Source organism: Gracilinanus agilis, chromosome 1, assembly GCF_016433145.1.
Source record: "Gracilinanus agilis isolate LMUSP501 chromosome 1, AgileGrace, whole genome shotgun sequence".
Classification (NCBI taxonomy): Eukaryota; Metazoa; Chordata; class Mammalia; order Didelphimorphia; family Didelphidae; genus Gracilinanus; species Gracilinanus agilis.
This window is the reverse complement of record NC_058130.1, coordinates 334,007,806-334,033,322: the sequence shown is the minus strand read 5'-3', so window position 1 is coordinate 334,033,322 and position 25,517 is coordinate 334,007,806. Positions and strand designations below refer to the sequence as shown.

At 33.9% G+C, this 25,517-nt stretch overlaps 1 protein-coding gene across 1 annotated transcript in view; it reads right to left on the bottom strand.

Annotated features, from left to right (window-relative positions):
• Positions 1–25,517, bottom strand: part of BDP1 (B double prime 1, subunit of RNA polymerase III transcription initiation factor IIIB) — a 107,188-nt gene that overhangs the window by 66,693 nt on the left and 14,978 nt on the right. Inside the window, exons 3-8 of the mRNA XM_044680712.1 lie at positions 20,259–20,368; positions 19,065–19,121; positions 18,553–18,684; positions 17,163–17,296; positions 5,973–6,067; positions 4,194–4,248 (exon numbers count right to left, since the gene is read on the bottom strand). Of these exons, the coding sequence (XP_044536647.1) occupies positions 4,194–4,248; positions 5,973–6,067; positions 17,163–17,296; positions 18,553–18,684; positions 19,065–19,121; positions 20,259–20,368 (583 nt within the window). The remainder of the gene's footprint in view (positions 1–4,193; positions 4,249–5,972; positions 6,068–17,162; positions 17,297–18,552; positions 18,685–19,064; positions 19,122–20,258; positions 20,369–25,517) is intronic.

The window sequence follows — 25,517 nt, the reverse complement described above, 5'->3', positions numbered from 1 at the left end:
GCATTTGAGAATCATAGGTAAGATCCAAGGATTTAGAGGGAGACCTAGAAAGGACAACAATATATCTTGATCCAAATTCTGTATCAGTTTTGAAGCTTTAACTACTTAATTGCCAAGAGTAGGTAGATTAGAGCTAGTCTTAGAAAAGTAAGTATGGCCTAAAAAAAACAAAAAAACAAAAAACTCAGTCCTTTAAGAAGTCAACCAAACCCTAGGTCAGTCTTAGGACTTAGCCTAGAACATCCCAAAAATCTATATTTGTATGATCTTGTCCCAAAAGTTCCTGACATGATCTGTGGCAAACTAGATTGAGTCAGAGGATTTGAATCTAAATCCCAAATTTGCAATTTACTATCCTTATAACAACCTCTTGGCTTCAGCTTCTCATCTGTAAAATAAGAAAATTGAACTAGATACTAAATAAGTCACAGAAAAAATGGGCAGGTTTAAAAATATTGATTTTCTATTACAGATTTGATTCCATAGGGGGAAAAAAACAAAATTAACCTAAAGTTTAAAAAAATTTTTTATTGATGGCTTTTCTCTTCACATCACTCTCTCCAGAGATGACTGATAAGGAAACTTGGTCTAACAATATATTGTCATATATTGTATTCTGTCATGTTTGTCTTTCACCTCTCTGCCATAAAAGCGAAGGCATATTTGTTATCTCTGCTTCTGCTCACTGGTTGACTTCATCACCAATCTTTTCCCTCGCACTGTTGTAATGATTAAATGTATATCATTCTCTTAGTTCTGCACCAGTTCATACCAATCTCTAGATATGCTCCTCCAAATTCATCATTTATATTCACAAGTTCCCACTGTATCAAATTAACATCATTTTCAACTGTTGCAAATTTCACAAAACCTCAAAAACTTCACAATTTGACACAGACCTCGGAGAACATCTAGACCAACCTAGACAGAAATCTATTAGATTCCTGACAGAGTAATTCAATCTTAGCCTAAAGAGCTCCAGTAATTTGAAATTTACTATCTCCTCAAGTAGCCAGTTCCACTTTGGAATATCTTTTACCCATAAGGGAATATTTCTGAACAATGAGCCAAAATGTTGTATCTCTGAAACTTTCATTCATTTCTCCTACTTGTGTCTTCTGAGGCCAAGGAGAACAAGGTTAATCCCTATAAAAGAACCTTTCAAACACTTCAAAATAACTACAATGTTGCCTTTGAGCTTCTTTAGGGTTAACTTCTCTAGTTCCTTCAATGGATCTGGGACATCCTGCAAGTAGTTTGTAAATGTCCACCACTAAAACAGAACAGTCAGAACTGAATATGAAATTCTAAAAGCCTCAACTGTTGTCAAGCCTGAGGCTTGTGTGGTTTTTTGGTTGCTTTGTCATACTATTGGCCCAATTGAATTTACAGTCCGTTGCATCCCAAATCACACAACCTGCTGCCTACTTCCTGAGTTATACAGATAATTTTTTCAATACAACAAAGGTAGGACTTTACATTTATCCCTATTAAATTTAAACTAATTAGATTTGTTCCATCTGTCCTAAAGATCTTTTTGAGATCTTGGCTCTGTAACCTAACACGCTTTCTTTATCTACCTAACACGCTAATTCTTTCTACCTTTGTGTGATCTCAAACCTAATAAGCATAGATAATATCAATGTCTTCAAATAGGTCACTAATAAAATTTTTTAAACTGCCCCCAAGTACTGATCCCTGGGGCACTCTGCTAGAGGCTAAATTTACTCCTGATCTGAATCCATAAACACAATTCTCAAACTCTGGTCATTTAATATGTTCCATACCAAAGGTACAATCCATGAGCCCATCTTTTCCACAAAGACATCATGAAAAACTATCAAATGTTGCAGAGATTCCGGGATATTATTGTTTATAGCATCTTGCTTCTCAATCAATTTAGAAAGTGAAAATTAAGATAGCTGATCAGTTTTCCTTTTTAAAACTTCACAGGGGGCAGCTGGGTAGCTCAGTGGATTGAGAGCCAGACCTAGAGACAGAAGGTCCTAGGTTCAAATCTGGCTTCAGAAACTTCCTAGCTGTGTGACCCTGGGCAAGTCACTTAATCCCCACTGCCTAGCCCTTACCACTCTTCTGCCTTGGAACCAATACACAGTATTGATTCCAAGATGGAAGGTAAGGGTTTAAAAAAAAATAAAGGAAAAAAAAACTTACAAAGTGTTCCTTTAATAAAGTAACTCAAACTTTTCAGGAATAGAAATAAAGAAAAATCATCTTTTTGCTCTTTTTAGGAAAAATCAGATTTCATTTACTCATTCCTAATCCTGCAGTGCATATCCTCTTTGATAGGATTTTTCAAAATTCACTGTTAACAACTCAATGATTATGCTGGCAGTAATTTCCTTAAATGGTTTGGCAGGAGGAACTAGAGAAGCTGGAGATCAAGGAAAGTGAACAGCTCCGCAGTCCAAAGATTTTAAGCAACACTACTCTCATATGGGAATAATGCAAGGCCAGGTTAGGTCAGGCTGTCTAGGCCTCATCCTAGAAAACATTCTAAATTCCCAAAGGACCTGGATGGTTTGGGAGTGAGAGAGGAAAGGATCCCATTCATCTGCCTCAATGTACATTAATTTTTTTAATTAAGCATACATTCAAAACAAAGATCTTTTTTTCCTAATATAATTAATGATCATTTCTGATAGTACAAAAGGCTTCTCAGGTCACTCTTCTCTTTTTAAACCCTTACCTCCTGCTTAGAATCAATACTGTGTATTGATTCCAGGGCAGAAGAATGGTAAGGGTTAGGTAATGGGGGTTAAGTGACTTGCCCAGGGTCACACAGCATGAAAATGCCTGAGGTCAAATTTGAACCCAAGGCCGCCCACCTCTAGGCCTGGTTCTCAATCCACTGAGCCACCTAGCTACCCCTTCAAGTCTTTTTGAGACACCCAAGTTTGCCTCTGCCCTTCTTCATTTTGCCTGCCTAAATAATACCCCCGCATCCTGAACTTTTCTGAAAATGTCTATACTTTCTTCTGGAAACATTCATGCCTCACATTTACACATGCTTTTATAAGCCAAGCCCAGGTATTTCCTTGCCTGCTACAAGAGATGGGAAACCAATCAAATATGCCTCAGTCAAAAATCTGCTCCCTCCCTCTAAAAAGCATGATGTTTGCCTCCGTACAGTTGCCTTAATGTGGAAGAATAGGGTCACAGCCATTCTACTAGGATGAGTAATGATGGACAGCTAATGAATCCACAGTTCCAAGTCCAAGGACAAACTCTTTTTTTGACTTGCCCACTTCTTCCTCCAGCTCTGGCATGAAAATCATCACGTCCTAGTTTCAGACCTCTCTAGTTCTAACTTTCCTTGAATATGGTAATTATCATTTACCCAAATTTAATGAACTTGCACAACAATATTTTAATAATCATTTAACACTGATATTATATAATCCTGATGAAAATTATTTGCTTTGATATAAGGTAGATGATAAAACTTTAAAGAAGTGTTAAGGCAAAATTTAAAATACTTTAAATATTTATCATCTTTGTACTTTCCTGGGTAGTACAGTTTGAAAGAGGAAAAAAAAATTCAATCGATACCAACAAAACCCTCAACTTAGACATGAATCTTAAATATCAAATAGTATATAAGAAAAAGAGTAAGCATTTTAAAATATGAGGAAAAAACTCTGATATTAAGACTTAGTAATCTTACTCCAACATTCTTTCCTCAAAGGGGAGATAACATCTAATGCACTGACCTCTTTTGCCGATGATTAATACTTGAATCTTCAGACATTTATGCATACCAGACAGAGAAGAAATCAAATAGCCTAGGTATGCCCTACAATCAGAATTCAATCCTTATTGACTCTACTCCATAACTTTGGATTCTGCATCAACCTATATATGGTACATGCCTCCTCCACCATACTTTCAAACATCCCCTAAAGAATGATTTGTCCACTCCAATCAGCCTTAATTTGAAATGATTTATTTTCTGCAAAAACCTGCTAGGTGTACCAGATACTATTCTTTTTACCATGGGTTTTGGCCTTGGACCCTCCTAGAAAACTATATTCAACTAATGCCCACATCTCCCCATCTGGAAATAACAAAAAAAGTCTACCTTGAAATAAAGTCAATAAAAGCATATGGCTTATTATTAATTAGCAGGATATCCAAATAACATTACTTTTTTTAAAAGTTAGAATACTTACGAAATGCTTTGTCAATTCTCCACCCATTTGCCTTTTCCTCACGTTTAAATTTATTCTGTAAAAATAAAATAAAATTAATCTGTAATTTTCTTCCATATAAAGAATGATAACATGGGGTGAAGATGGGATATGGGCTGGGAATTTAAACTTGATGACCTGCAAGGTCCTTTATGGCTTTAGATCTAAGAGACTAGAGGTACAAAATGCTATGGAGGTTAAAAGAAAGGAAAGATCATATTTAAAGGAAGAGAAGAAGATTGAGGAGAAGGAAGCCTTAACAGAAAAGTAACAATTAAGATGGACTTTAAAAAATGTGTAAGATTATGATGGGTGGAGATAGAGGGGAAAAGGGAAACCTAAGCTCCAGGTAAAAACATGGACAGTATTGAAAAGATGGGAAAATGTAGGAAATGCTTAAGAAATAACAAGTGGTCCAGTTTATTAGAAGCACTGGAGAGTAAAAGAAAAAAAATACTAGAAATATAAGTAGGGGCCAGACTACAGAGGACCTTGAATATGAAACTAAAGAGTTTAGACCGTATTTGAGAGGCAACAAACACTTAAGATTTTCAGTCAGAAAACAATATGTTCAAAGATGTTGTTGAGAAAACTAAAAGATGAACCTGAAGGGTTGAGGTAAAGGCAGCAATAGCAGGAAGTACTGACCACATCTCAATAATAAGGACCAGAACTAGGATGGTGACAATGGGAAGAGAAAGGAAGCAATGGATTAGAGTTACTGTGTACTGTGTACATTTAACAGGACTTGGCAAGTGGCAGAATGAAGAGAAAAAGAAAGGAAGGAATCAATGAAGACTATTAAGTTAGATAAATGAGCAGAGAATTGTGTTATTAACAAAAATAAGGGAAAAAATAGGAAAGTCAGAAATACTTGCTAAGTGAATTAATTAATGAAGTCTTAAATGCCTTGCTCATGCTATAGTGGGGCTTCTGAGAGAACTCAATGTAATATTAATCATTCCCAACACTTACTGTAAATGTAGGCATACCACAAACAAGTGACCTCAAAGCCCTTTCCTCTTGTGCAGGTATATCCAAAGAGTGAATGTAAAAGGCTAAAATCTTTTTTAAATTACTCCAAATATCACGTCAATGCCATCCTACCCTGACTTTACAGGAATTGTATGTGACAGCAGATACGAGAGCACTAGCTCTATTCTCCAAAATTGGAAGTGATGCCATGGTTGGCCTCAATGACGCTGGGTAAAAGAAAACAGTAGAGGTGGCCAAAACGGCAGTCAGGCCACAAAATTTTGATGGAAAAAGTCTATGTAGACTAGAAACTATGCACTTCTAATGCAAAACATAAATATAAAATTTATGTTGAACAAGAGTGCAGAATAATGAAAACAGTAGGAGACAAGGAATGAAGAAACTTAGCTTTCCATACTGCCTGTCGCTTGCTGTGCTACCACAGGCAAGTCATTTAGCCTCTCTGAGTTCTAATTGTCTTACATGTAAAAAAGAAGAAATAGTAACTTGTAGTACTTAGCTCACAAGGCTATTGTGACAATCAAGTGGTAAAATTTAAAGTGCCATCTTAATTCCAGATAGTATATTATTATATAATAATGCTTTATAAATGTTATAATATCTATTTTAAAGGTTGAGAAACATACTTTTTATGTAACAAAGAGCAAATATAAAAGAAAGGAATGAAATGAAACGACAAAAAAACAGAAAAAAAGGTTAAAAGGAAGACATGCTAAGTACTTCCTGGCCCCTTTCCTGATATCCCACAGCTTACATTTGTTTTACCTTAATTTCTATTCTTGCTCTGTGAGGAAAGAGTTGGCCAATCATGGAAAAGTCAGTTCCTACCATGCTGATGGCTAAAAAGAACATGTCTGTTTCTGTTAAAACAAAGTTTCAGAAAAAATTACAAATTAACTTCAATATTTGAAAGTAGTAAAGTTGTAGATAATAAATGTGTATACAATATTAATATATTTATAAATTTATATAATGTTTTGTTGGATGCTATCTGTTTCAAATCTGTAATATTATTTATCATAGGAAGTAGCTGATATAAAATAAAAAAATCTTATGCAGGCATACATCATTTTCATAGAATATTTCTAATTATAGAGAAATGTTAAGATTCCCAACATGTCGTTACTACGCTAGAATTAGTTTAAATACAACTTAAGACAGTACCCTACCAAGAAATATGCAAGACTTAATAAAAAGTCAACTACAAGATAATTTTTATAGAAATAAAGGAAGAGCTAAACAATTCATTAGTTAAACAAAGTCAATATAATAAAAATTAAAGATAATAAAATCAAAGAAGCACTTAGTAAATGCAAGGCATTGCACTAGGTGTCAATATATATAGATTTAAAACAAAAAACAAAAACAAAAAAATTTCTGCCTTAAAGAAAGATTCCTGTAGGTCATAGATACTCGGACAAAAATCTTAAATCAAAACAGAGATTCTAAAAGGTAAGAAGAGAGAGCATTCCAGGCAGTGGCTTTAGCCTGTGTAAAGCAAAAGATTAGGGTTGAATTATCTTATGGAAGAAAAAAAAAAGTAAGCCAAAGTAGCTAGTAAACAGAGGACATAAGGGGGAGTAATTAGAAGTCAGTCACAAAACACTGGTTAGAGATAGGTTATAAAGGACTTTATATGACAATATTTTCTCTAACTCTAGAGGAAATTAATTGGGAGCCACTGAAGCTTCCTAAGCAAAGCATTGATATGGTCATACTTCTACTTCAGAAATACTTGAGCAGCAATGTGAAAGAGACAGAAAATAGTAAGACTAAGCAGGAGTAGGTGCAAGTGAAAAGTGTGAACTACAGTAGTTGTGGGATTAATGAAGAATTAGAGACAAAAACAAGATCTGGGTAAATCCTTCAATCATTCTCGAATTAAAAATTATACCATAAGGAAGTAATTCTCAAAACTAGCTTGTATTAGGTTTTTAAAGAGATCAATGAGAAGCAGGTAGATGTTTCATAGGAGAGAGTTAAGCCTGAAGATGAGAAGATCCGAGTTCAACTATGGCCACAGATCCTTCCTAACTTTGTGACCCTGGACAAGTCACTTAACCTCAATTGCTTAGCCCTTACCATTCTTCTGACTTTGAACTGATACTTAGTATTGATTCTAAGACAGACAGTAAGGGTTTAAAAAGAGAGATTAGTAAAACATATTGAAAATAATAAGAGGGAGTGGGGGCAGAACCAAGATGGCAGAGAACATATATACTAACCCATCTGACCTCTACCAAATTACCCTCCAAAAAAACTGTAACACTTCTGAATGAATTCTTGAGCAGCAAAGCCCACAAAAATACAGGGTGAAGTAATTTTTCAGCCCAAAACGACTTAGAAGGCCAACATGAAGGATCTAGTGTACTAAGGTGGAGGTGGGAGTCCAAAGCAGTGCCAAAGCAGGACCTCTGGTGTTAACGGGCCCTGGGTGCAGCTGAAGCAGCAGAAAAGGCTTGCAGAGCTCCCAGCCAGATGGTAAGAGGGATAAAACAATTGCTGAAAAGGAGATTGCAGGAGTCCCTTTGGTGGCAGTGGGACCAAGACTCTTGTCACATTTCCCATACAAAGAACCAGGTAGCAGACCTGGGTGAAGTTTAAAGGTGAAGAGGAACACCAGCACACACCAGCACTTGTGGCCACAGGGGAACAAATGACCTTTGTCATAGTTCCAACAAGTAAAAGAGTACTTATGATTACTCACAGACTAGGGCACGGCCCAGTAGAGTATTAAACACATTTTCCTTTCATCATACCGCCTTGGAAGAACTGAAAACATATAGATTCCTAGAGTCAGCTTTAAAGGCAGCTGCACAAAGAACCTGAAGCATGGGAAAGTGCTCCCATCACCAATTTACAGAGCCTCATTTTTAACAGTTTTTAAAATTAAGAGAAAAGAAAAAGGCTGGAAAATGAGCAAACAACAGAAAAAAAACTTGATAAAGAAAATTATTTTGGTGACAGAGAAGACCAAAACAAACTCAGAAGACAACAAATTCAATATCGCTATATCTAAACCTCAAAGAATAATATAAATTGCTCTAAAGTCCAAAAAGAATCAATGGAGGAACTCAAAAAAGATTTTTTAAAAATCGAATGATTAAAAAAAATGGGAAAGGAAATGAGAGTGATATAGGAAAATCATGGGGGAAAAAAATCAACAGCTTGGTTATAGAGACATAAAAAAATACTGAAGAAATTAATACCTTAAAAAAAACAAAATAGGCCAATTGGAAAAAGAGACACAAAAATCTAATGAAGAGAAGAAAAATCAGAATTGTCAAATGGAAAAAGATATACAAAAATGCAGTGACGAGAACTTCTTAAAAGATAGAAGAGGCCATATAGAAAAAAGAGACACACAAATTCACTGAGGAAAAGAACTCTTTTACAAAGAATTGGCCAAATAGAAAAGAAGGTACAAAAGCTAGCTCATGAAAATCATGGCTTAAAAATTAGAATTGAGCAAATGTAAACTAATGACTCCATGAGACATTAAGAAACAATTAAAGTCAAAAGACTAAAAAAAGAAAAAGAAAATGTGAAATATCTCTCACTGGAAAAACAACTGATCTAGAAAATAAATCCAGGAGAGATAATCTAAGAATTACTGGTCTACCTGAAAGCCAAGATAAAAAAAAAAAAGAGCTTGAACATTATCTTTCAAGCAATTATTAAGGAAAACTACCCATTCTAGAACCAGACAGCAAAATAAGAAACTGAACAAATTCACCAATCGCCTCTTGAAGGAGATCCCAATAACTCCCAGAAATATTATGGTCAAATTCCAAAACTCAAGGAGAAAATATTGCAAGAAAAAAAAATTCAAATATCATGGAGCCATAGTCACTGTAACACAAAATTTAGCAACTTCTACATTAAAGGATCAGAGGGCCTAGAATATGATATATATCAAACATTCCTGATGAAAAAACCAGAGCTGAATGAAAATATGATTCTCAAATGCAAGACTAAAGAGAATCATAAAAAGGTAAACAGGAAAGAGAAATCAAAAAACATTCAATAAGGTTAAATTGTGTACACTGCTACATGGGGAGGTGATTCTTATAACACCAAAAGACTCTGTCATTATTAGAGCAGTGAAAGAAGGATATTATATATGCAGGGCAAGGGTGTGAGTTGAACATGGTAAGAAGATATGGGAAAAAAAATAATATTAAGGAATCAGAAAGAAGAATGTATTGGGATGAGGGGGAAAGGAAAAATAAAATAGGATAAATTACCTCTTACAATAGAGAAATGAAAAAGTTTTAACGATGGAGGGAGTAATATAGGATTAACATTGCCATGTTTGTTTGGAGCAACCTGTCAGTTGCCCTGGTTGGATGTTGACCGTGGCATGATACAAAACGAATGTTACCTATGTTCGGAGCTTTACTCTAATTGGAATTGGCTCAATGAGAGAAGAAGATATACAATCAATAGAGTATAGAAATCTATCTTAACTTTTAAGAAAGTAGAAGGGCTTGATAAGAAAAGGGGGTGGGGCTGATAAAAAAAAAAGGACCAATTGGGAGTGTGGTGGTTAGAAACTAAAATAGGGGCAAACTGGATGGAGAGTCGCAATCATAATGATACAAAAAAAATTTGTTTTCAAGTCTCTCTAATAAAAGTCTCGTTTCTCAAATACACAGAGAAATGAGTTGACTATGTAAGAAAACAAGTCATTCCCCAATTGACAAATGGTCAATTCTCCGACAAAGCAACTACAGTTCTCAAGAGGCATGCAAAAAAGTGCTTATAAATAACCATTAATTAGAGAAATGCAAATTAAAACAACTCTGAAATACCACCTCACACCTATCAGATTGGCTATTACAACAAAAAAAGAAAATGACAAAACTTGGAGAGGATATGGGAAAATTAAGAGACTAATGCACTTTGGGGGGATTTGTGAATTGATTCAATCATTTTAGAGAATAATTGGGGCTTAGGTCAAAAGGAATATAAAACAGCACAAATCCTTTCCCCAGAAATACTATTATTAGATTCATAACTCAGATATTAAAAAAAAGGGGGGGTGAACCAATATGTACAAAGATATTTAAAGCAGCTCTTTTTATGAGGAAAAAGAATTAGATAGCAAGGGGATACCCATCAATTGAGGAATGGCTGAGTAAGTTATAGTATATGATTATAATGGAATATTATTGTGCTATTAAAAATGACAAGTAGAAGAAACTCGGAAGAACTTGTAAAGACTTACAGGAACTAAAGCAGAGTGAAACGAACAGAATTAGGAGAACATTGTACACATTGACAAGAATGTACAATGAACAACTGTGGATAATTTTGCTATTCTTAGCAATACAATGATACAAAAGGATCCCAAAGGACTCAGGATAAAAAATGGCATTGCTACCAGAGAAAAAGAACTGACAAAGTCTTAATCCAGACCAAAGCAAACTTTTTTCACTTTCTTTCTTCCTATTTTCCACAAAAGGATTAATATAGGAAAATGTTCTACATGACTGAACATGTGAAATTTACAAAAGATTGCTTACTCTCTCAAGAGGGTACTTAGTGGGTAGGGAAGAGCAAGAAAATTCAAGACTCAATATTCTTTTAAAAATATTGGAAATTGTTTATGTTTACTTGTAATTGGGGTAAATTTAATTTTTTAAATAAAAGAAAAAGAAAATAAGTCTATAATCTCCCCAAGTAAGCTATAACCAGGGACTATCTTCTGCTTTCTTTTGGTATCCCCAGGACTTAGTAAAGTGCCTGGTGCACATAACAGTCTAACATTTGTCCCTCTAAATTTTGTTAAATAAAATCTACCCAGAGTTTTGTGACCTAGACAAAGCAAAATTTTCACAACAATTACAAATAGACAAGTGATAGAAATATTTTTTAAATTAGAAGACAATGGATATTGACATGTTTTATGAGAAGGGATATATTCTTAGTAGGCTGTGACTTGGAAAAATTATGAGATAAATTTGATGAATGATTAATAACAAAAAAAAAAATAAAGTTTTTTGTACAAAAAGAAATTTCCCAAAAATTTTCCTAGAAACAAAGTGGGGAAGGAGGGAGAAAACCTCAGCATAAATGTGATAGTTATCTAACACAAAATTTATAAGGTACTGACACAAATTTATCAGAGTAAAAAGTCATTTTTCCAACTGATGTGTAGACAAATGGTATTTAGAATCTATTATTATTACTATTTTTTTAAAATAAACCTTTACTTTCTGTCTTACTAACAACTCTAAGCCAAAAGGGAAAGGGCTAAGCAATGAGGTTAAGTGATGAGGTTAAATGAGGTCACATTTGAACCCAGTTTTTCCTGACTCCAGGCCTAGCATTCTGTCTACTAAGCCACCTAGTTGCCCCAAAGAGCCAATAACTGGGGGGGGGGGGGGGGGGAAGTTTCAACAATCACAATAAGAAATTTCCAAATCCTGTTAAGTGGGTCAATAATTCTGGGTAGCAATTTGGGAATATAGTATGAAAAATAACATTTAATCCAAAAATCTAATAATGAGTATATTACCTAAAGGGGTAAAAAAATCTCATCTTCACCAAAATATTTATACCAGTACTTTTTTGTCACAGAAAGCAAATACCTATCATGGGGAAAGGGAGAAATGACTATCAAACTGTGGTTATTGTTAGTCCTTTGTTTTGAAGACTAATGATATCACAGAGTAATATTTTGATTTGATCATGAATTGGATTTAAGTGAGTCAGAGTTGCACCAAGTCTTCAGCCTCACACTCTCTCTTCCAAAGACATTCAAGTTCAGTAGCACAACAAAATTTAAGACAACTAGTGATGACCCAGGATACAGTGGATGTCCTTGGCATCTTCCTGTATGACTAAACTCTTAGTACTCCAGAACACCTGCTTCAGTTGCCTTCATGGCCATTGAAATAAACTGTTCTCATCCACCCATTCCACCAGAGGAACTATACACCTGCTTGGGGTAGATATCCCCCCCAACTCATTACTGGGTTTGGGGCCTGTTGGTTACCCTTAATCTGGTTTAGCTCATCTGTCAAGATGGTTTTTACTGGGGTTTGGCCACTGAGCATTATAATACTTCTTGGAACCGCAGGTCAAAATTGGATGAAAGGTAGACACCAAAAGTGGATGAGCAGCCCTGAAAAGGGCTTGACAAGCCCTCACAACAAAAGTGCTGGTCCTCTCTGGTCAACTCATATATCCCATACACAAACTATGATACATAAAAGGAATTTAATGTAATGTAAGAAATAATGTCTATAGGGAGAAGCTAGGTAGTGCAATGGATTGAGAGTCAAGCATAAAGATGATGAGAGGTCTTGAGTTCAAATTTGGCCTCAGACATGTTTTTAGCTGTGTGGCCCTGGGCAAGGCACTTAACCTCACTTGCTTATCCTTCACCACTAACCAGTATTTGGTGTCAATTGTAAGACAAAAGGTAAGGGTTTTTTTAAAAGTCTCAAACCACAACCAATCATAACATGGGGACAGATTAGAACCATTCTCAAAAAATACAGGAGTGAAGCAAGGATGCACACTCTGCCCCTATTATTTTAAATAGCTCTGGAAATCCTAACGAGCAGTAAGAGAAGAGAAAGAAATTAAAGGAGTAAGGAAGGAGTAGGCAATGAGGAAGTAAAACTATTTGCTAATGATATGATGGTTTACTTAGAAAATCTTAAGGAATAAAACAACGTATAGGTTAGCAAGGTTGCAAGCTCCATGATAAATAGCATCTCTATATAATGATAAAAAAAAGTCCAAGAGACAACAATAGGACAGGAAATCCCATTCCAAATAACTATTAAATGCATGAAATATCTAGGGACCAACTTACCAAAAAAAATAAAAGATTTAATAGATTAGGGAAAGGAGAACCAGAAACAAAAGCACTTAGCAAATGAATGTTAGATAAACTGAAAAATAAATTATTTAAAGAAACTCTAAGTGATAAAAATTGCTAAAAAAAAAACAAAACAGAAAGCAGGCAGAAACAGGTCTTATATCAATACCTTACACGATATTCCACAATACATTCTAAATGGATATACAGCCTTATGTTAAAGATCATACTATGAGAAAAAGTAGCAGAAAAGCAGATTATATAACCCTCACAGGACATATATTATTAACCAAGTAAGGGATAGAGGAAATTACAAAAAAGAGAAAACTTTGACAAAAGAAACTTAAAAGCTTCTGCACAAACAAAACTAATATACCTATAAGGGGGAAAACTTTTTACAGAATTTTTCTGATAAGGATTTGGCATTCATGATATATAAACAATTAATTAATATCTATAGAAGTCCAAAAGAAATTCCTAATAGATAAGTACTCAAGGAATAAAAACAAAATTGTAAAAGAATTGCAAACTATTAACAATCATGTAAAATCACTAAGAGAAATGCAAATCAAAAAACTTGAGGTTTCACCTCACATACTACAATTTGGCAATGATGGGAAATAGTCAGTGAAGGAGAGGACTATATAGGAAGATAAAGCATTGTTGAAGCTTTGAATCAGTACAATCATTTGGGAGGCAATTTGGAATTATGCAAATAAAGTGACTAAAACGTCCCTACTCTTAGACATAGAGATTCCATTAACAGATTTTTATCTCAAGGAAACCAGTGATAAGAAAGCTTCCATATATACCAAATTATTTATAGCAACAGTGAGAGCAAAGAATTGGAAACAAAATAGACGCCCATAGATTAGGAAATGGCTAACCTATAGTGCAATAATATAATAGAACATTACTGTGCTACAATAAATGACAAATGTGATGAATGAAGAAAAAAACATAAAAAGATCTATATTAACTGATGTAAAGTGAAGTAAGGTGAGACAAGATAATAATATATACAAAGATTACAACAATGTAAATGTTAAGAATCCCACCCCAGTGAAAGCTGCTAAATTACCAACAAAACTGGCTTGAAAGAAAAGATATGCAAAGACATCTCCATTCCATCTCTATGCAGAGGTGGGAAGACTACAAATGTGATACATAGCACATATTTTCTGACTTTTGGTGTACTGATCAGTTTTGCTGACTTTTGTTCTCTTATTTTCAAACATTTGTTATATGCAATGACTTTCAGGAGATGGAAGGGAAACTAGGGGAAATTTTGGAGATGTAAAAAAAAATCAATAAAAGCTTATATTGAAAAGTATCAAATATACACATGATTAGAAAAGCAAAAGGTTTTGGGATTCTGTACCATTATTCTCTTCTGGTTCAGTCTAATCGGACTTAATCACTCCTTTTTCTCCTTGAATGGATCATCATGATGTCCCATCCTATGTGTGGTTATAAAGCTAGACTCCAATCTGGGACCTCTTCTCTTCTCTTTTTAAATCATGTGCCTTGGTAATGTAATCAGCTCCCATGTTAAATTTTTATCTTTATGAAGATGACACTCACTCTCTATATATCCTATCCTTGTTCTCTCCTGAATTCTAGTCCTAAAACACCAAATGCTTCCTTGACATCATCACCTCAGAGACCCATATGCATCTCCAACTCAATATATCCAAAATGGAACTCATCTTCCTATTCTTCCAGTTATCCAAGTTCTCAATCTCGGAGTCCTTAACACTTTATCCCCCTCCCCTCCTTACTTCACCACAGCCAATTTGCCAATTTCCTCAATTTTTCTTCCACAACATTTCTATTCCCAACTAAAATGCAGGCCTCCATCATTTCTACCCTTACTCACCCACAATCACTCTTATCTGGTCCCCCTGCCTCCAGTCTCACACCTTTCCAAACTAATTTCCATATAAGATGCCAAACTGATACTTCTGAAGCATTGGTCTATGTCATTCCCACTCACATTATGCTCCAGTCAGAATATCCTATGTTCTCCATATACAACACTCTGTCTCTTGCCTCAGGATCTTTGCCTAAGTGGATATTATGCCTAGAATACTCTTCTTCCTTAAATCTAAGATTTCTTTCATTTCAGTTTAAATGGCTTCCCCTTTACAAGACTTTCTCTGATTACCCAGCTGATTTATGTCTTTTCCCTTCCAAAAATTTTTTTTACTTTGAATATACTTTACATATACACATATATTTTTTAATCTACTCATCTGTGTTTGCTGTAGTGGAAAGAGCATTGGATTTGAAGTCAAGAAGATTTGGGTTCAAATTCTATATCAGACACTTAATACCTGTATAATCCTAAGTAAGTCACTTAACTGTTGGCTTTAGTTTTCTCATCTGTAAAGTAAAAGTGCTGAACTCAATGCCTGCTAGGTCTCTCCCATCCCAAAATCTATAATTCTATTATCCAACTAGATAATACTAGTAAAAAGTGATTAGCACAATGGCCAGTACAAGATCAACATTATATATATATATATATATATATATATATATGTATGTATGTATGTTTGTTTATCCACTTCTATGTGAATAGTTTTGTTTTTACCTTTGTCTTCCTAGCACCTAACCATGTCTGGTACACAATAAGAACACAAGTACATAGTATTTGCTGAATTGAATGGAGAGAATTTAACATGGTCTACCACATGTTATATAACAACCACAAAATGTATTTTATAAAAAACAGGGAGGAAGTGCAGCTAGGTGGCTCAATTGATTGAGAACTAGGCCTAAAGATGGGAGGTCCTGGGTTTAAATCTAGCCCACTTTCTAGCTGTGGGACTCTGGACAAGTCATTTAACCCCAATTGCTTAGCCCTTACTGTTCTTCTGCCCTGGAACTGATACTTAGTATCAATTCTAAGAGAAGATAAGAGTTGTTTTTTTTAAGTAACAAAACAAATAGTAAACTTCCTTGCTTTCTAAATGGGAGTCAAGGAAGGGGAAGAAAGAGGGAAAGCATATTGGCCTGAAAATAAAATAAAGTTGAACTTAAATAAAGGAGTAAGAGTGAGCAGGAGGGTGGGAGGGGAGAGAGTATTAAGTAGTTAATAGTAAGTAAAGAATTAGGAGGCAACTGGGTAGCTCAGTAGATTGAGAACCAGGCCTAGAGTTAGGGAGGTGCTAGGTTCAAATCTGTCCTCAGACACTTCCTAGTTGTGTGACCCTGGGCAAGTCCCTTAAACCCCATTGCCTAGCCCTTACCACTCTTCTACCTTGAAACCAATATATAGTATTGATTCTAGGATGGAAGGTAAATGTTTAAAATTTAAATCTTTTTTTAAAGAATTAACTAAATTATATTTTGTTAGTTAAAACCCAGCTTAATTTAGAAAAGTCTGGAAAAATACCTCTAAAAGTATAAGAATTATATCTTGCTTAAAAAAATACTCTAACATGAAAAAGAATGTTATCTGCTTCCAGAGAAAAAACTGCTGTAGTAGAAATACAGATGAAAACATATGATTTATCACTTGTTTATTTGGGTATATAGTTTGGGTTTTGGGTTTTATAAGATTATTCACTTATAAAAATGAATACTGAAATATGTTTTCCATGATAATACATGTATAACTCAGGAAAAAATATCCTAGTTTTATATCTACACTGAAATTACTTACTTCTGAGTAACTTTCCTCCAACATATTTTCCTTTTAAAATATTATTAATTTATTATTTATTAATTAGTCAGAGATCCATACTATGTAACTTTCTAGGACTCTAACAGTATATTAATGAAAAATTAATACATTAGTGCCTGAAACTTATTTTAAGCTATCCTAGTCTGCAATAATAAACAGGAGTGAAATGGAAAATGGGATATTTCTAACCTAAAATTTAAATTAGGGAGTTGAACTTATGTGAAGAAGTTAAACAAGCCATCATAAATAAAACAATGATTCAAAAACAACAGTAATTTTACCAAATTGATTATCAAAAAATTCCAAAATTTAGCAGTCCTATCCTTACCCTATTAATTACTCTCATAATCATAGCTTATATGGTTAAATACCACAATGAAAATGTTTTCAAATAAACATTCATCAACTGAAACTGAACAATGATTACCTTTATTAGACCATGGTTTAGAGTAATAATTTTTCCTAAAGCTGGAATACGTAGTTGTGGAACCTCTTTCAAAAATGGGATCATTTTCTTCAACAACACAAGGGCCTTTTGTCCTTAAAACTTCTACAGTTAAACTGAAAGAAAGAAGCATTTTGAAAGTTGTGAAGAATATGTAATAATACTTGAAAATAATTAGGTTTTTTTATAAATTACTATGACAGATTCATGCATAAAATTATAATATACATAGTATTTATGTTTCTTTAAAGTTAAGTGCAATTTTTATTTAGTCTCATACTTATTATGTGAAATCTAACACATGACCAAGCTGTCTCCCCTATTAGTAGTATGTAAAAGTAGATAGTTTCATACTTTGTATTTTAATATCTTGGGCCTATCTACTGGAACATAGGAGGCACTTACTACTTAGTGATTGTACTTAAATAGTTAAAAGAGATACATTAGCTCATAACTACAGGAAAAATCTGCAAAATACTTCAGGATTCAGTCAAAAAGAATCCATCACCACTTCAATATATATTTATTACTATTCTGTAACACAGGAAACACCACCCAGATAACAATGGAAGATAACAGTGTAATACAAGACCTTTCTGGTCAATTTATTTGTATGTTCAATTATAGTTTTGAAATTTATCAGCATCCATTTAATTACTAATTCTTAGAAAGCAATATTATCAAACATATATCACTATGAATAATTAGCAAAGTATTATGATCTTACATTGCTTTTTTTTCTTCTCTTTTACTACAGCAAGGCAAAGTATCACCATAACCAAAAAAAAGATGAATTTCAAGATGCCAAAATTAAAAGTTATTGTTAAGCTTACAACAAAAAAAATTAGGTAACTGAATAAAATTCTCTACAAAAATCAAAATGCGTACACTCATTCAAGTGTAAGGTTATTAAAAATGAATCTCTTGAAATATCAATCATCTCATCTGGCCAGATAATGAACAATGAGGTCAAGTATATGAATTCAGCTTCCCTAAAAGCCATTAAAGATTGAAATATTCTGTCCCACAGCTGTAAACCATAGACACTGCAGTAACCAATCACGCAAATCTGCCTGCCTACTGACAAGACCAAACAACGTGAACAGCTCAGCATAAATCTAGCACCACAGAACTAAGGGGAAAAAATGACCAATTACTCATGTCATCTTCATATATAAAAAAGTACAGTTAAAACTCTCAAAATGATACATAAGTGTATCCCAGTTGAGACCAATAATATTTATACAAATACACAGCATACAGATAAGATAGCTAGAACACAATGAGGTTAATTGACACAGGTACATAATGATTTGACTAACAGAGCTTAATTTCTTCTATTCCAATAATATCAGTTTTTCTTTTTCTTTACCTTTCTTCATCCAGAATAATAGAGCCATCCTCTGCCACTTTCACACGAGGAACAAGTAAAGGGCCATCACTGTTCTCTTCTTCCATTTCTTCAACATCATCTTCAGCATCAGGAATATTTTTCTCTTCTTGCCTAAAATATACACAAAGTAAAAATAGTTTAACTAGATTAGAGAAATATTTTCTGAGTAGTATGAACTTAAAAAAATTTTTATGACTAAGGTCATCTTTTACTACAAAGATTAAATGTATAACATATTTCTAAAAAAGTGATTTATAAAATATTCTCATGTTTTACTAAAGTTAAACTTAGCCTTGCTTGAGTATCAGCAAATTTTAAATGGAAAAACATACAAATAGTATTCCCATATGAACTTAATTGAATTATTTCATTGGTTAATGATTCTATTAAACAGAATCCAATCAGCTATGGTTGACTTTAATGGTACTAAAGTAATTCTTTTTAAAAGTATGCATAACAAAAGCTTTGACAATTAAGAAACAGAAGCTTACTCTTTAGTTTGCACTGGCGTAGATTTTTCAGTTTTTGCTTCCTGTTCCAAAGAAGATCTATTAAACAATAACACAATGCAAATTTGAATAAACAAATATTACTTCTAATTTCTTCTTTAAAAACCAGATATTTAAGAGAGAAACTTTTAAGTTAGTTGTCAAATCTATCAGTCAATGAAAAAAGATACAGTAATACTTTTGTCAATAAAGAGAATGAGTCCCAATGAAAATACTTTTTCACTTTATTATTAGATAGAAAAACTGTAGAAAGCAAAGGGATGTGACTCAGGAAGCCCAAAGTGATTTACCCTCCTGTTATTTCTTTCCCTGCTTACAAAGCAGGCTGTAATTCTCTGTCCTCCTCAGTAAGTACTCCTAATTCTGTCAATGCAGTGCCAGTCAGTCATGTGCTGGCTATATATGTCCTTGTCCTAGAGTGCTCCTCCTGACCAAAGACTTAGTTCTCTGGTGCCCCAAAATATGGTTTCTCTTTCCACTACATCCTCATCCCATCTCAATAGCAAGAAATTTCAAGTTGAGATTATATCACAGAGGGCAATTGTGTTAAAAAGAGCTTTGTTCCTAGAGGATTTGTTCTTTGAAGCATCATTGCATTTAATTATTCCAGGGCCAGTTTTAGTGATGTATCCATTATTTCAGATTCAAACTTTAAAATAAAGTTATAGCGCATATTTATATGCCTGTTTATGGTTTATGAACTGCTTTCCTCACAATAACTATATCAAATGCATGGTCCATGTATTAATAACAATTTTATAGATAAGAAAAGATCTGCAACAGCCAAGGGGTTTACCCATAACCCCTTTCTTTAGATAAGAAGAAACAAGGTCTTTGGTTATACAAAAATTTTGTCAAATTTGATTTTATAGAGTGCACATGGTAGTTAATATACTCAGGCAAACATTTTTAATCTCAAAGAGAAAAATATTTGCTATAACTGTTTCTTTAATAACTGGGCATTACTAGCTAGCCTCCCCACAAAAGTTAATTACCAAAACTTTTTCCTTTATAACTTTCTAGGTGAAAGAACTTAAATATCCTATAAAGACATTATCGGTTGTATAGGAATTTGAGTCCATAAGTTGGAGAAGCCTTATAACAAATTTCTAGAGATAATACTTAGACCACTAAACCAAATTTAAAAAATATATAAAAAGAGGTAATTAGACTCACTTCATTGGATTGCTGTCCGGCAGGTAATATATCAAGTCTCTCATAGTCATTTTAGAGCGATCTGGTGGCATTTGGCTTTCATTTCCAGCATATTTGTTTTTCCATTGCTTCTACACATACACACAATTATTTAATATTATTTTATACATACAAATCTAAAGAATGCTAATATAAGGAATGCAACCCACTATCATTGTCTTATTGCTTTCTCAACTGAAATTACCTCAGTAATATTTCCACCCCCCTGGTTTTAAGGAAAATATTTTTAATACTGAATACAAAAAAGATGAAATCTCCTAAAAAGTTATAGGTTACTCAAGATGGGCTAATAGCAGCTCATCTTTATATAGCACTGGGCAGCTAGGTGGTAGAGTGGACGGAGTGGCAGATCTGGAGTCAGGAAGGCTCTGTCTTCCCAAGATCAAATCTGTCCTCAGCCACTTAATAACTGTGTGACCTTGAGCAAGTCACTTAACCCTGTTATCCTCAGTTTCCTCATCTGTCAAATGAGCTGGAGGAGGCAATGGCAAGCCACAGCAGTATCTTTGCCAAGAAAACCTCAAATAGGGTCATGAAGAGTAAGATCCAACTGAACAACAAAACTGCAATTCAAAAAGTACTTCCTTTTTAATAGCCTTGTGAGATAAGCTATACAAGTATTAATGTCACCATTTTACAGAAAAGAAACTGAATTTTTTAAAAAAAGATGAAATGGGAATAAGGGCCACAATTCATTATATATATATGTATATATATATTTATGAGCCAATAATCTAAATATTAAAAATCCATTAAAAATTTAGATACTAGGATATTATATATAATTTCATATAATTTCATAACTATAAAGCAAATTCTTAAAACATCCAAATATTAAGAATTAAAGGCAACAAAACAAATTTATTCCATCAAATAAAAATTAAAAATATTTGCATAGCAATAAGCAATGCTCCCAAAATAAAAAACTAGGAAAATGTTTACTCTATACAATATTCTAACTGTGAAACTGTTCAAACTCTCAAGTAATGAGAGAAATTCATAGCTCATAAATTGAAAGTTTAAAGTGATCTTAGAGGTTATCTAATTCAACCCTCTTATTTTCCAGATGAAAGTCATTGGGAGATGTGAATTGCCAAAGGTCATTCAGGTAGGAAGCAGGAGAGCTGAGGTTTGAAACCAAGTCCTCAATACCTTAAATTTGAAAGTTCTTTTTAATATGCCATGCTTCCTCACAAGTTAAAATTAAATATGGAAATGCATCACAGCCTTTAAATTGGCAAAGATAATTTAAAATAATAAACTTCACTATCAGGGCTACGTAGAAAAAGGCCCAATTACTAAAAGGCTGGTAAAGCTATGGTGAGATCTTCACTGACAGCAAAATGGCAATGCAAAGTAAGAAACAGCCATTGAGCAGTGAATAGAAAATTGGTCTCAAAATTGAGAAGTCTGCCCCTGACACCTGCTGGCTATTTGATCATGAACAAGTGAGTTAAACTTTCAGGGTTCTAAATAACTCTCCAAGTCTGGAAATAAGGTGCCAACCTGCACTAGCAGAGGGGCTCCTCATTCAGAAGTTCCCTATATCAATGAAATGACAAGTCTGGTAACCATCTCTACCCCTACAGTAAGAGTGATAGATTTGTTCAATATCCCTGGACATGGTAAATATCTTCTCAACTCTATATGATGAGTATATTATTAAGAGGAAAACAAAACCTCTCTTTATAAAAATATTCCTAAAAGTACATCTGCATGGTTTCAAGGTTAAATTTTCCATTTAAATGTGAACTTGGTCTATTTAGTTTCTATTTAGAACCTATATGCTTTATAGCAGAGCAAAATAGATTATAATTTTAGCACTATCTATTCAAATATGTCCCACCCCTAAGATTTTAATGTCATTTTTACTTGGGTGATGAAGTAAATGATTTGTCACTTGATTCCAATATGGAATTCTTCAAATGTTGGGCACCTGCCAGCTCAGCAAAATCAAAATTCATAAACTGACAACCAGGTTTCTTTTTCAGCTGTATGGAAGAGGGAAGGGGGGCAGAGGAAGAGGTGTCCAAAACCCCTCCCTCAAAGGGCCTAGCCTGAATAAAAAGTCTCAAAATAATAACCATATGAGGTCTCCTTTGATTCAGAAATGAATTGCTCTTTGAAAAAAGGCAATCTCTGACTTTAAGAACCTACTCTAACACTGTCTGGATTCAAAAACAGAAGGTAGAGGGGCAGCTGGATAGCTCAGTGGATTGAGAGTCAGGCCTAGAGACGGGAGGTCCTAGGTTCAAATCTGGCCTCATCAGACACTTCCCAGCTGTGTGACCCTGGGCAAGTCACTTCACCCCCACTGCCCACCCTTACCACTCTTCCATCTAGGAGCCAATACACAGAAGTTATGGGTTTAAAAATGTTAGAAAAAAAAAAACAAAAAAACAGAAGGTAGTGTTGCTCCCTATCTTCTGGTGGAGGGACTGAGCACTGGGGACCTACAGTAGGCAGGTTTTTTGAAGTCTTTTTCTCTGGATTCTTTTCTGTTCAACTGAGGAGCCACAATCTGAACCCTGTAGCTCCTTTTCTCTACCTAACTCATAGAATAGTATAAGCATCTTTATTCTGCTTTTCCTTTTCACTCTCTTCCTAGTGGTTATAGAAAAAAAAAGTTCTTGGCTTTTTCAGTCCCTTTTGCTCTACTGGGTAAATTGGGACTTCTCCCTTATCTCCTATATTTTCCACTGTATCTTCCCCCCACCCACCCACCCACACCCTTCCTCCCAGTCATCCTTAAAAGAACAAGAGGAAGAAAAAACTTTCACAAAACTAACTAATATATCAAAAAAGCCTGATATGCAGTGCTCCATGAACATAGGGCCCTCTACTCGAAAGATGCAGGGGGATTGAGGAACATCTTCTTTTATCTCGTTTGAGATCAAGTTTGTTCATTATAATTTCACAGTATTGTTTTGTTGTTCTTTCCATTTACATTGATGTAGCCATTGTATGTGTAGTTTTCCTGCTTCTGCTTGCTTAACTTTGCATCAGTTCATATTAGTCTTTCCATGCTCCTCTGAATTCATCATGGTCATCATTTCTTATAGCATAGTAATATTCTATTACATTCATGTACCATAATGTATTTAGCTATTCCCTAGTCCTTTGCTATGACAAATATAGCATAGATGAGGACTTTCCCCACTTTTGAGTATATGCCTTAGAAAAAAATCTCTGGGTTCAGAGGAAATGAACATTTTAATCACTTTATTTGCATAATTCCAAATTCCTTTCCAGAATGGCTGGATCAATTTACAGCTCTACCACTTCATGTGTATGGTTTTTAGTGTACTTGTCTTTCTACAACCCCTCCAACATTGACTATGCCCATCTTTTCAAATCTTGTACAACTTACAAGTGTGAACTGAAATATCAGTGTAGTTTTGGTTTGTATTTCTCATTATTAGAGATTTGGAGCATTCTTTCATATGGTTATTACTAGATTGTAATTCTTTTGAGAGCTACTTGCTCAAACTATTTGTGTATAAAAAGACTAAAAGCCATTTCTCAGTAGATAAGTAGTCAAAGGATTTGAAATATGTATATATACAAATGTAAATCTGTTGTCTATATATAATCTTGGATATTAGAACCTTACCAAAGATATTTTATTAATTTTCCCAAGACAACCACTTCTCTTCTTATCCGAGTTGTATTAATTTTGTTCAGGCAAAAGCTGGATTCATGTAATCAAAATGACCTATGTTATCTTTAGTAATTGCTTCTGTTCCTGGTTTGATAACAAATTCAACTCTTAGCAGTAGCTGTGGAATGTTTATGACAATCATCTTCTCTTCTAAATTTTTATGACATGACTTTTAATATTCAGGTTTTGTATATATTTTTAATTCATTGTAGAATACAGTATAAGATGATTTGGTTTATACCTAATTTCTGACAGACTGTTTTCCCGTTTTTCTAGCAGTTCTTCTCAAGTATGTTTCTTTCCTTTAGTCAACTTATGTTTTTGAATTTATCAAACACTGGTTTTCTGAGTTCAATTATTTCTGGTTCCTTTTTGTCAATTCAATTCCATTGGTCTGCTTTTTTATTTTTTTAACCAATACTAAGTCATTTTGATGATTTTTGCTTTATAATAGGATGAGGTATGGAAATGCTTTTCCTGTTCATTTCCATCTATTTTCATTATTTCTGCAACTATCTTTTGTTGCTACAAATTCTATTATATTTAATTCTGTAAAATGTCCTTTTAGCAGTCTGATTGGTAGAGCACTTCATTAAAATTAATTGTAAATTAACTTTGGTAGCATTGTCATCTTTATTATGTTAGCATGGCCCAGTCGTGAACACAGAAATTTTCTTCAATTATTTAAGTTGTTCTTTATTTCTTTAAGTCATATTTTACAATTACATCTATGCCACATGCTGAATGTACTTTAGTAGATTTATTCCCTTGTATCTTATATATTTTGCATGTTTTTTGAATAGAACATTCCTTTTTACATTGCCTCATAGATTTTATATTAGTGCATAAAAATGCTGCCAGTTGATTTGGATTTATTTTGTTGTCTAATTTTAATGTATAAATTTTCTCAACTGATTTCTTTGTTGATTCACTAGGATTTTCTTAATGAACCATTATGACATCAGCAGTGCTAAATTTTTTCTCCTCTTTATCTTTAAGCCTTTTTTTTCTCTTATCTTATCACTATTGCTAGTATTGTCTAGAATCAAATCAAATAATACTAAAGAAAAGAAATATCCTTACTCCTATCTTTACTGAGAAAGCATCTAGCATTGAGATCATTAGCTTTTACTTGACTAAATTTAGTTTTTAAAGACTGGTTTTCAGCAATGATCTTTTGATTTTCCTTTTTGGTTTGATCTATCCTGTTTTTCTTGGCTTCCAGTAGGTCTTCAGTTTGCCTATCATTTCATTTGATTTATGGGCTCCTTTTTCCAAGTGGGAGATTCTGTCTTTTAAACTGTGATTTTCTTTTTGAACTATTTCCTACTTTTTTTGCCAAATTTCTTCTATCTTTCTCATTTGATTCATCATCTCATATTTGAGCTCCTCAAGAGCTTGTGACCAATTTCCATTTTTTTTGGAAGGTTTGGATATGTTTGCTTGTTTGTTGTCCTCTGCTATCTCCTCTGTAGTATGGAGTTTTTCTCTGTAGAAATTATTGAGGGTCAAGGTTAATTTCTTGTTTCTTTTGGTAGTTACATATTGTAATTACTGGG